This window comes from Oreochromis aureus, linkage group 9 (genome assembly GCF_013358895.1).
Source record: "Oreochromis aureus strain Israel breed Guangdong linkage group 9, ZZ_aureus, whole genome shotgun sequence".
In the NCBI taxonomy this organism is placed as follows: domain Eukaryota; kingdom Metazoa; phylum Chordata; class Actinopteri; order Cichliformes; family Cichlidae; genus Oreochromis; species Oreochromis aureus.
The window spans coordinates 21,973,466-21,985,923 of NC_052950.1; the positions used below are offsets into that span (position 1 = coordinate 21,973,466).

Here is a 12,458-nt window from a genome sequence, read left to right on the forward strand (position 1 = left end):
GGCCGTATTTTTGGACACCACAGTGGAGAGTAATCATTTACCTTTATTGTGTTTATAAAGCTGCGGCATGGATGACCCTTCCTATATTGAATTGAGGACATCAAAAGATCACTGGACATTGATTAGGAAGATATTAAAGTCATTCAAATGCTATATTTATATGTCAAACAACAGCAGAGTGAAAAGAGATGCCATTTCCACCTAAACGAAAAGCAATGGGATGTAATCAGTCCAGTGGAAATAAAACTCAAGAATCAAGAAATATGGTTTATTAAACATTGAATATTTGAGGTAATGCTCATCTAAAGGCTGAGAAGAGTCTTTGTTGATTCTCCACAGTCGGATCGTCTAATGATTTGATTTTTCATTTTCTCCCGTGGCCAGGTACCCACTTTAAGAAATCATAGCCGGAGCAGCAGTATATTTTCCCGCAACGCTGGTTGCCGCTGTGATTTCCAGCCCAGCGCTAGTATGGTACAGAAATAACTGCACCAAATATGTCACATCATGAGCTGAAATGGTCAGCACTTTCCTGTAGATACTTAATCACCAAGTAGTTTCAAATTTAATACATCTGGAAACAGCTAAATATTATAGATCATTCTCCAGGAAGAGGAATAGTGTTGGAGGATTGTAGTATAACTTATATTTTTACTCTCCGAGTGTCCCCTAACCAGTGGAAATATACTGCTGCCGTGATTAATGACAAGGAACCCACTCTGAACCGCCGTGCCTCACAATTATCAACAAATGGGCTGGAGCAGATTTTATGTAATGATTAAAGCTGCTGTTAATTTCACATGAAGGTAATGAGCGGGGAGATTGACGGCGACTGTCCGACACTCCATCATCCCTTTATAGTTAGTTTAAACGTTTTCACGACTCTTTTCCTCCCTCATTTGCATTTCGCCTCATTAGATATGGCCATTTCTGAGACTGCCCGCGATATCCATTTCCTGGAGTTAATGCATTTTATTTGATCAGCCAAACCGCCTCAGTTAACTAGCTGTCATTCTGGTCTTCCATATGACATCACTCCATTAGCACCCACCGTGCCACCTCGGCCATCTCCACGTCCACACCCGCTGCCACCACCATCCCTACGCTGCCTTAAGCAATTACAATGGCCGACTGTCACCGGATGCAGCGTTATTGTATTTTGCCGGGTGTTATCTGCCCCAGTTGTTCTATCTGTCTTTCACGTTCCAATATTTCTCCTCAAAAATGGCTCTTTTTGGGGTTTATTTTTCACAACGGCTGGAGCTGAGGCCCAGTGGTGAGCAATATTTGGCGCTGGGAGGGCTCAGAGTGCACGACCACGGTGCGAGGCCCCCGCCAACCAAGGGACTAGAGGTGTTTTGGAGGGCCTAATGGCATTTTGATGTTCATAAGCACAGCGGATGTGAGGAAGGGGAGGCAGGGAGGTGGGGGAGAGGCTTTTTTTGGGGGAGGAGGGGAGTCAGCAGAGGACTGTCAGTGGAAGACTTGCAGACTCCTGACAGACACAGAACGTGTTTTCTCATGTCACAGCTGATTACATTCACTCTGGAGTGGGAAAAGAGCAGGGAGGAGACAGAGATGTGGGGCCAGGACGGACGAGGGAAGCTTCCATGTTGTTCCAGATAAAGGACATTCTCCTCATACAGAAACAATAGTGGTATTGACTGATGATTTACCCTGCTGGGTCCACTTTGATTCAGCTGTGGCTGGATGATTGAGGGTAAAACTTTCCGATATTTTTGTAGATGCTTGTTTCTACCTGTAAAAAGTTTGTATGTAACCACTTTCAGCATCAGGTCACTTCTTATATTCTCTTTGAAATTTCCCTGTTAGGTTAAACGCATGTTTGATTCTTTTCTTGACTCACAGATGAGCAGAAAATACGCTTCGCACAAATCCCCGAGCCCGAGCGTAGACAAATCTCTTCCCCCCCCCCCTTGCTTGCACCTCCACCACTTGTCCATTTATCTTTGCTCTTTTTTTGTCTAGTGCTGCCCCGAAAAGGAAAAAAAAAAAAAAAAAGCAATTAAGTTTAAAACGGCCACATGAAAAGAGCAAAAACCAAGAATAAACTCCAGTTGCTTCGTGTCAGACGATTTTAGTTTCCAGGGGTCTCTCCACGGTTTGCGGGGACACTATTTTTCCCTCTATTCCTGAGATTACACGGGTTGCTGCACCAGGTGACCCTCATGGTCAAACAAGGCGACGGAGAGCCTGGCGGAGTTTAAAGACTCCCCCCTTCATACCGAAAAAGATGCATTTTTAACAATTTGCAGGCTTTTTTTTCCCCCTGCCAGACACATTTATTTTGTGTGTGTTTATCCCCGTGTATCCTTGCAAGTTTGCCTATATTAAACCAGGAGAGCGAAGCAGCTGGAGAGGGCTAAAGGTGACAAAATGTTGTCACATGATATAATGGAGGCTTTGAATTTGCTGGCTTGAATTTTACCCTAAAACTGTTAGTTGTTTTTTTAAATAAACACACCGACGTGAGCTTATTTCAACACTTGCGTTAAACCGGAGCATCCCGATCTGCCAAAAATCTTCTCAGACGCCCTTTTTCGTAGCGAATGAAAAGAATAAACCACAATGGTTAACATGCAGGCTCTACAAACTGGATGATCACTGTTTATCTCTTCCAACACATGCAATCAGTACAAATGCTAGGCCAGCTCTGTCATTTTGTGCCTCCTGCTGAGGTGTTGAGAGGAGTCACCGTGGCGGAAAATCACCTGTTTAGGTGTTGAACACAGCCTCGCCTCTCCTTATTCCTTGCTCTCCTTCCAACTGCTATCCATATTATCCCGTGCCAGAGACGCGGCAATAAAGCCTGCTCTCTTTTCACCTAGATTTACCCGAATAACATAGCATCTGAAAGACCTATCATCGAATGAGGCTCAATGATAATATTTCAGATAAATCTGAAAGCTTCTCCAACAACCCATCACTCACACAATGACGCCGAGCGCAGCAGATTTTCAGGCAGACTCTGGGCGTGCTCGCCTGAGCAGATCACATTATCTGTGTGTTGATCTGTAGCCTCTGTTTAACTCTGTTTAACTGACCGTGTTGGCTCTTCTCTGTGTCCCCATTCACAATCGCAACGCCCTCAGTGCTGTGTTTTCACCCACACGGCTCAAAGAACTCTCAAGTCAGCATTTTACATTCACAGCCTGCCTCACCTGAGCTACCACAGCGGCCGGAGCAGCTTTCATTTCTTCTTCAGGTAGACGAGGGGAGGAGATTGTCTGCCTCTCAGTTTCTCAGTCTCACTACAAGTCGCTTCATACTTGTGGTATTTTTCAGGATTAGCAGTTCTTAGGCTTTACTGCTGATGATAATGTGGGCGATAATGCTGCTTTGCGTGTGTTCTGTGTGAAAGACAAAGCTGGTCAAATATATATGCCCTGTGATCTCCATTTCTTTTATTTTTTGTTTGTTTGTTTTTGAAAAGACATTTTAAAAGTCAAGAAAGCACTACTGGGAGCAGCATGCTAGAGGAGGATGTGGAGCTGTTTTAGCTTTCATGTGTCACCGACTTTTCAAAACATTCTCGACTGATTCTCAAAGTTTTTCCACAACAATCATCAATTCACATTCGCCTTTGAGCGTATACGAAGTCAGCGGTGATGACTCCTTTTTATCCGTCTTCCAGGAAAGCATTACTGCTGTTATTTTTTCATCACAATAAAGCTACTTTTGCTACGAATCTCTCTACAATTTTTGATTTGGTATAATGATAGTAATAAAGGTAAAAGTATAATCAAAGTTTTTCCAGACACAAAATTGGGCTCCATATGGCACAATTGGTCCACACATATTTATTAGGACAGAGAGTCTGTCTTACTTTACTTAACAGAAGAATTTTCCTGTTATTTTTTTGGCTATATAATTAATAAAATTTCATCTTATCCTATCGAGACTCTTCATCCTCTTATGGGGACATTACATTTTGGCTTTTCTGCCTCTTATACTTGCTTCTAATCAATAAATACAGTTTTTAAACAATGGTGACTGCACTGTGCTATGCTGTAAAATAAACCCACTGTTCCCATCTGAGGACAGTGTCTGTTTAAATTTGATGCTCAGTTTTTATCTTTATAAGGTCCAACTAATGCCAAATAGCTAGAGGAAATTATAAATGCACCCCAAACAAGAGCTCAGGGCTCAGGAGGATAAGCTTGAGTAAATTAAACCCCACTTAAAAGTTGCATCTGGAAAGCCAAAACCTGTTTAGTGGGAGCCAAAGTTTTCTGTACATAGAAAAAAAAAATCCATGTGTAATATAACCACTTACACTTTTATCAGGATATGCCATTTGTCAGTACAGTCACCGTTATAAATCAGGTTTTTCCTGGGTTATATAGGAGCCTCTGGGGGGCTACTTTGTACCTAAGCACAATCGGTGTGTATGCAGCAAAGGCAGTGAGTCTGTGTTACTTGAAAGAAAACTATGTTTCCCTGTTATTTGTAACTGTCTGACAAAATGAAACCCAATTAACAAAACTGGTTAAATAACAATAATGTTGGTTTTATTGATTCTACTTAAAACCGCTGCAAAAAATAAAAACATTTTTGCACGAAAAATCCTTTAAATATATGTCACTTATAAGTAGTCACGTATAAAACCTAGTTAATTGCTTACACTGCCAAATGCTTACAGCCCCTTGAGATTAATAATCTGCACATGAAATTTAAATGATAATTTATCAGTGTTTAGCAAGGATGTGGGTCAAAGGGCAGTTCAGTAAAAGCAAATGCATCTTTTAGAGAAAATATAAGAGTAAAGTCTTACTTTCTTGTTTTTTATCTTCTAATGGGGACATAATGGAGGTTCAAACATACTAAAAATGACACATTGTGTAAGAAATACTGGCTGCCATATGATAAGTACATGCATCTCCCATTGTTGCTTCTTAGTTTAATAAATCTGTACATTGATGCTCTTTAATGTAGCAGCACTGTAAACTCAGATAATCCTGCCTGTAGTCGATGTGCTGTAGCTGTGCTGCTTATGTTAGTCTTTATTTCAGCTTGAATTCTCTTATGCTACATATATACAGCTAAAAGTAGGTGCGCAGTTTTTCAGCGTTTCGAGATGTTCAGATATCCAAAGGACAACTGCTGGACACATAAAAGACAATCTTGCGATTATCGAGGAAAAACTGGATGACTTTCAGACGAGAGGAGGCAATATCAATCACGGCCAATTTGAGGCCACCAACATGAAATATGATTTCATAAGACAAATGCAGTGTCATTCTTAATGTGCTTAACCTTTACTGTCAATGAAAAAGTATCGATCGCTCGGTGGCATTTTTTCATCATTTGATTTCGAAAAGTGTAATAATATATATATGGTGGTGGGGTAAGGTAAAAGATGAATGGCGACTGGGTGATCTAAGATGAACAGAGCTGAATTCGCTGCAGAGAAAGTGTGGAAAAGTTGATGTTTCTGGGGAGACTTTTTGTCGCAGCACGCTGTATTTTAAATCTTGTAAATAAACCCTGCTTTTAATTTAAACATGTACCCGACCAGCATTAGCAGCGGGGAGCGGGCAGCCTGCTTCTTAAGCAGTGTTTCTATTATTTCTCTATTCTGTTGAGTAATTGGGAGGTCTCCTATCTCTTCTTGGTCTTTGATCTACTTACTCAACCTAATAAGACTTTGCTCTGCTGCACTACAACCAAATCAGCAGTGCATTTTCAGCCCCCTAATAAGTGGTTAGCTTGATTTATATGGGTAATCTCAGCAATGTGGCAGAGCTCTACAACCTCTCCCTGATGCACCGAGCCTCTTTTCACAACCACAGGCCAGACCAGATGAGTCCATTACAGCGAGGGCAAAGACGGTCATTTTAACCCTCCTCTGCTTCAGCTGTAACAGTGAGTCAGAGGATTTCTGAGTCGAAGCATATTGAAGCGGTTTTACGATACAGTGATGCATGGCCACGCCGCCTGGCTCTATTGTGAGAGCGGGAAACTGTTGGGTCATTGCTGCGGGTGGAAAGACTCGGCTCGGCCCGTGGGGAGCCCCGGGGGCCAGAGAAAGCACTTAGAGTGGTAAAATGGCCACTTATTCACAGCCGCCCTCCTGTTTTCGCTGCTCCTCCCTACCCTCGAGCCTCCCACTGGGTCCAGGAGCACAGACCTCTGGGAACTATATGATGGACTGTGTAGCCCTCACTGCTGGACTATTCAGACCTCACTGCAGTTGGCCTATTCTGGCCCCACAAACAATAAACAAAAGTGTGAAGCCTGTAAACCTGCATCTGTAGGAATCTTTATTGTTCTGTAAACATCTGCACTGGTGCCATTAAACAATGTCTTTGCCCTCTCCAGATGAATCCTCTGGCCAGCCAGGCGGCGGTAGCGGCAGCAGCAGCCATGGGATCCATCGCCGGCTCACAGGTGTTTGGCAACGCCCTGTCAAACCTGCAAGGGGCCACCGGGCAGCTGGTCACCAACGCACAAGGACAGGTGAGTGCAACGAGCTTAAATATAGGGCTGAATAAAAACTCCAGAGAGCTCTAGAAGATGCTGGGAGTTCATCTTTCACATATAAAAAAGTGCAGCTCAGAATAAACGGTCTGATCTTTCCATGCAGACTTCTAGTAGCTATTCTTAAAGTTGTTTGTCTACAATCCAGTAGCCGCCCCACATCATGTTAAGCATTTTGGGAATAAACAAAGCCCTTCCTTCTTTTATCCTCACGCGCAGCAAAACGCTGACCTTGTCATATTCACAGGGTGGCTGCAGAATTGTTCCATCAGTAGCCAGAGGCTTGAACGATGATGCTTGTCATTGCAGGGCCTTATCTAATGAATCATCTTATCTCAGGTGCACACAGCACATATTAAAGGAAGATTGTATGGACCGCGTGCCCTTTCGTGCCACATCGTGTTATTTACTTTAACCCCTGTTTCATCGCTGTTTCACACTTTTACTGTATGCTGATGTTGAAGCATTTCTTAGCACAAAAACATGCTGGATTTTAAAATTAACCGACCGCAGGAGCATTTCTGAGCCACCAGTTCGACCGCGCTTCACTGCGTATAGTAAAGTGTGTCCGAACTCTTGATGCTAAACGTTGCTAATGAGACAGTATGGACTTCCCTGGCTCACAAGGTGCCTGGAGCACTGGGAACAGATCACTGTGGATATGGACTTGACGGGATGCTCTGTGCTTTTGTAGTGTCTTGGTGGCTGACACTCCCTGACATAATCAGGTCACAGAGACGGTCAAAGCCTTAGGCTACATCCTTTGCTCCCCACCTCATTATTCCGCAGCATTATTCAGACGGAGGGCTCTGAAACATGCACTGCCCTATCAGAAGGTCCTGCCCCTCCTTCCCCCCAACCACAGAAGATATTATACAGGCTAATGCATACCTCAAACAAGGCTGGAGGTCCAACAAACTCACACAGCGGCTTTATTTTGTTTTTACTAGAGAGCAGCTGTTATCTTTAAGATATGTCTTAAACTGAATTTAGGGACAAGTTATGTGTCATATCTGTAATACATGAGTAAAAAGTTACCTTTCCTTAAATTTAAAATGTGCTATAGTCTCTTAATTCCTCTGCCAACTCTTCCAAAAGACTTTTTCATAAGCAAGCGGTCTGAGAACCTTGAGAGGTGTCAGACCTGGTGGACGTTTGGAGTTCAGTATGTTTTTAAATCTTAATTATATTGGCCCAAGCTTTTTTTTATTCTCCAAGGGAAATCAATGAGGCTCTTTTATCCTGACTGCCTCTGCAACAGTGATTAACAGCTGCGGATAAAAGGCACAATTATTAAGTCAATGTCACTCCTCAGATCTTTTTTTTTCTCTGGCCATTTTGTGAACCTCTTCTCTTCGGTGCAAATTCTTTTTAAATTCGCTGTTTTAAAATGCGGTTAAAACTGCATTGAGCACTGGGGACATTAAGGGCTGTTTCCTGACTTAAATCCTTGGAACGATCCTGGTATGGTTGGGACAGGTTCCTTGGCTTTGTGCATGACCATCTTCCCTCATATTCTCTCCCAGCATCTTCTACCTTCTGCGTCATGTGCTGACGCAACTGGTAAGAGTTGCACCTGCTGTTAACCTGCAAAGCAAGTTAAAACAGGTGAAGCTGAGCCACAATACCATATAGAGTTAATTGTATATGAATACAGGAAATAGAGATAGAATAGAGACAGATAGGAAACAGGAAATATCTCCTGTACAGTGCACCATTATTAGTCTGCTGTTTGAAGCTTTAATTTGCTGTGAGTGCTAGCTTTCTTTAGACTTGTATGTTGACACAAGTCCAAACTTCCCAAACATTTTCCTTCCCGAGTTTCAATTCACTGCATGAACAGTGGTGGAGAGAAAATGGGCAGAGATATTGCCTGGCCACCATGGCTAAAGACACAGATTGCCCTGGCCGGAGAGATGAGATGGCATTTCTGCGGAAACAAGAGCAGCATAATCTTAATGAGTTCTGCTGGGTGGATAGAAGCACGTTTCTCACATGTCATTCCACGAACTGGAAAGGGAAGCAAACATGGGAAGCCAAATAAAGGCGAGAAAACGGAAAGACATGCGAGGAGAGGGAGTTAGCAGTGAATGAGAGGAGTACCTGAAGGCTGCTTATTTATGAAATGGTTGTGTGATGAAAGAAACCGACAGCTGGACATTTTAAAATAGGAAATGATTTTATTTATCCATGAAATTCAGGCTAGCTGTAGAGTAAGAGAATTCCCTTCTGGTTGCTTCAGGGGACTGCAGGTTTGGAAGTACACAGTCGGAAAACATGAGCAGAGCAGCTAAATATATTGTCGTAATAACTTTAGTAATTGCTAAAAAGACTCAAACACAGGACTTTAATTATGCTGTTGACTAGATAAATTAGTTTGTCACATGAAAACATTTTCTAGCTTCACTACTAGAGTAGCTTTTGGTGAAACATAGTTCAGCTCCCTCCCCCTGCTCTTTAAGCCGCCTTTCTTCTGATTGGCTGTCCCTTACAAACAGAAGATTTGAAGTGCTGGTGGGTGGGGCTTCTATGCTCACTGCCAGAGATATTCACTCATTCATTAACATGTGTGTAGAAGTATGTTTTTGGAAAAATGTACCTTTTCATTTGTGAAACGTGCACCATTCAGTTTTGTTCACACCCTTTTACTTATGCTTGCTACCTGCAGTCTGCACGATGCCATCCCCACATTTTGTTATATATGGAAAAAGTGAAGTGAAGTTGTTCCAATAGCCAAGCCTGCACCGCTAAGGCAAAAAAGCAGGAGAACTGAAGAAACTAAAACAACTGTGTCTGAGGAGAAAGCCAGAAAAGGTGCATCTTTTCCAGGTGTTTCCTGAGGAGTGATAATGATTAGAAGGAAAACAATAGTTTTGACTGACAGAGATCACTCATACATAAACTGACCTTGTTTGGGACTCATGTTTTTTTAAGGTAAATAAGGAAAAAGAGAGGCTCATTTTGCTCTACTATAACAAAGTGTCTCTTGCATTACGGTTAAATGATGGCCTTTGACCAAAGCGTTCTGCTCAACACTCACTGCTAAAAGATTAATTGTGGTCATAAAAAAATCATTGAGGTTCAGTGCTCAGAAATGAAAAATAAATAGGATTAGTTGATTCAGGACTTCCCATAAGCTTATACAACAAAGCCCTCCCTCCTGACCATAAGTTAACACCGAGGTACTTCACTACACTGTCACATCCCTGCCCTGCCCTTCCAGCCTGAGTGAAGAGTTGTGACAGCGCCACGAAACATCTGCCTGAGATATGCAGATGGTGAAGGATGGCATAGCGGGACGGGGATGAGAGCTAAGCTGTCAGTCGCCTGCTCTTTTATTATGCTTATAGAACAACCACTTAGTCCAATGACGATGAATAATTGAGCGGAACAAGTTCCCTGCCACGGTGGCATGTAAAGCGGGATCAGTGGGACTCAGGAGACACAAGCGTCAGGCAGGGCAATAAAATATGCTAAGTGGCAGAAGAGCATTACAGGGGAATTTGTAAAGCTGGCGCGGAGAGAGAGATAAATTATCTCTCCCCTAATGCGAAGCAACGTAAGCAAATGAGCCGTGGCAGGGATGAATTACAGATTGTCGGCCCACCTTTCTCTCACTGATCCCTCCCTATTATGTCAAAGAGACGGGGGTAGGGAGAAGGGGGAGGTGGACCGTGCGCTAAAACACATTAGCGGTGGTGGAAACAGGAGCTAGGGACCAGAGAAGCCTGCGCCTCTGCTTTGCTCTGGGCTGAGGTGCAGAAGCTCGGACTGAAATATAAACATAAAAAGAAAACGTCCAAGACAGTGCAATTTTAGCAAAAGTAGCTCTTCGCCCGGTTGCCAAATAACAGAATTTAGAATGATGGGCGTCTCATCCGTGTTGAGCTGCTCTCTGGTGTAATGAGGCTTGGTGGAGGAGGACTGCCAGCGGGGGGGCCAGGGCGACTGCTGCTCAGGAGCTGCCCAGAACCAGTCCCCAGATGACATTAACCTTCATCATGGTGAAGAGGCGCTAAGTCCCCCCTAAAGCGCCACTCTTGGCCACACTCTGGCAGCTCTGAGAGCTAAAACGTTGCAGTGACACTCTGCCGCCCCCTTTGATCTGCCCTTCCTGATTACAGCCACAGAGGAGAGGAGAGCAGGGGATGGAGGGAGGGAGGAGGAGGGGTGAAGTACCCCTGGGACCCTGAGAGTTGAATTAGAGACACAGGGTCCTGTCTCACTCTCTGCTGCTCCTCTTCTCTCCTCTTATTGTTTCTTTTCTTACTTGTTCTCTCCACTTCTTCCTGCCTGGCCTGGTGTGTGTGTGAGTGGGTGAAATGGGGGTCTCTGTCTCTCAGTAGCCTCACTGCTTCTCACCAGAGACAGACAAAGACACTTAAGCACAAACACACACACACACAGAAGCACACACACACACTCACAATCATCCCGGTCTTGGCCTGGTGATGGATAATACACTCAGTGGTGTGCACCATCACACACACAGGTATTCAGCGCTGACCTTTGCAGTGCGCTCCCAGCAGTCTGCTTTGGCTTCACTTGCTCTAGGCTGTAAAACCACCTCAGTGACAGATGATCAGTGGACACTTCTGCATGTTTTTTCCTCCCCGAATCACAAACAGACCAGCTCAAAAGCAGAGCGCTCTCATTAACCTCGTAACATGCAGATATGACCGGCTTAAACTTCATTTCCAATCAGAAACACATAAAAAAGCCTAAAGACTCACAGCAGTAGATATCATTACAACTGATACCTCCAGTAGCGTTTAGCCTCTCCGCTCTTTCTGCTTTTTAAAACCACCCAGCTGATTTTGTCTCCTCTCTTACCCCCTTTGTAGATAATTGGAACAATCCCACTGATGCCCAACTCTGCAGGGCCCTCCAGCCAATCAGGGGGTGGCAACCCAGCACTGCAGGTACAGCCAATTACACCTCAGCTTCTGACCAACGCTCAAGGCCAGATCATCGCCACAGTGATCGGCAATCAGATCCTGCCTGTCATCAACACCCAGGGAATCACGCTGTCACCAATCAAGCCAGGACAGCAGGTAACATATATGCTCATGTACAAACACACTCTCACGCACACACACGTATAAAAAGGAGGAAGGCTTGCAGAGCAGCTTATTACATTCTTAAACTCGTACTCCTCAAGTGATCACGAGCTGTTTTTTAAAAACTGTCGAATGAGCAACACCTAGTGGAGTCAAACTAGAGTTAGCCTGTTTATTCATGAAAGCAAAAGCCAAGGCAGCTCTGTTTTATGATAAACACCTCATATTTTTCCTGCTTCAACACTCATAATGCTCATTTGCATCACTCCACTTGGAAAATTGTAGCTCCTGGTACAATTTTCACAATGCATGCATGTCTGTGTATGTGTGTGTGTGTGTGCTTGTCAGCCAACCTTTCAGCTTCAGTCTCAGCGAGACTGCTAAACCCCTGCAGAGCCCAACATAAGAAAAAAAAAAACACCACTTTTCATCACCCCACTTAAAACTGAAACACTCCTCACTCTGTTTTCCACCTGCTTTCCGTTTCACTCACCCCCCTCCTCCTGCCTCAGTCACACTCTCCATCCTTACGATTTGTCCTTTCTGACCTGAACGTGAAATATTTTGTTTTATTTAAAGAGAGGCACACAAAAAACTCGAGCTCTGTTTTTCCTTTTTTTTGAGTTCACACTGTAAGTAGGAACACTCGAGCAAACACCTCCTCCCATTTTCGGCGAACGCGTGCGGCACCAGATGCATTCACGCCGACAGTGAAAAAGTTATTGACTTGATAATGATGATGTCAGGGCTGAATTATAGGGTAAAAGTTCACATTGAAGGCCTCTACCGTGCAGGATGGATGAACTCTTAGTGGGCGGACACCTAATTGTGGGTCCCTCCCCCCGAGAACGGCAGATCATACTCTTGAATGAATTAATGCATTTGTAATAATGTTTA

The 12,458-nt window shown here is 43.7% G+C and overlaps 1 protein-coding gene across 6 annotated transcripts in view; it reads left to right on the forward strand.

Annotated features, from left to right (window-relative positions):
* LOC116335944 (POU domain, class 6, transcription factor 2) overlaps positions 1 to 12,458 on the forward strand; it is a 49,213-nt gene that overhangs the window by 23,578 nt on the left and 13,177 nt on the right. For all 6 annotated transcript variants that reach the window (XM_039617574.1, XM_039617575.1, XM_039617579.1 and 3 more), the window contains exons 3-4: positions 6,343 to 6,480; positions 11,346 to 11,555. In XM_039617574.1, the coding sequence (XP_039473508.1) occupies positions 6,343 to 6,480; positions 11,346 to 11,555 (348 nt within the window). The remainder of the gene's footprint in view (positions 1 to 6,342; positions 6,481 to 11,345; positions 11,556 to 12,458) is intronic.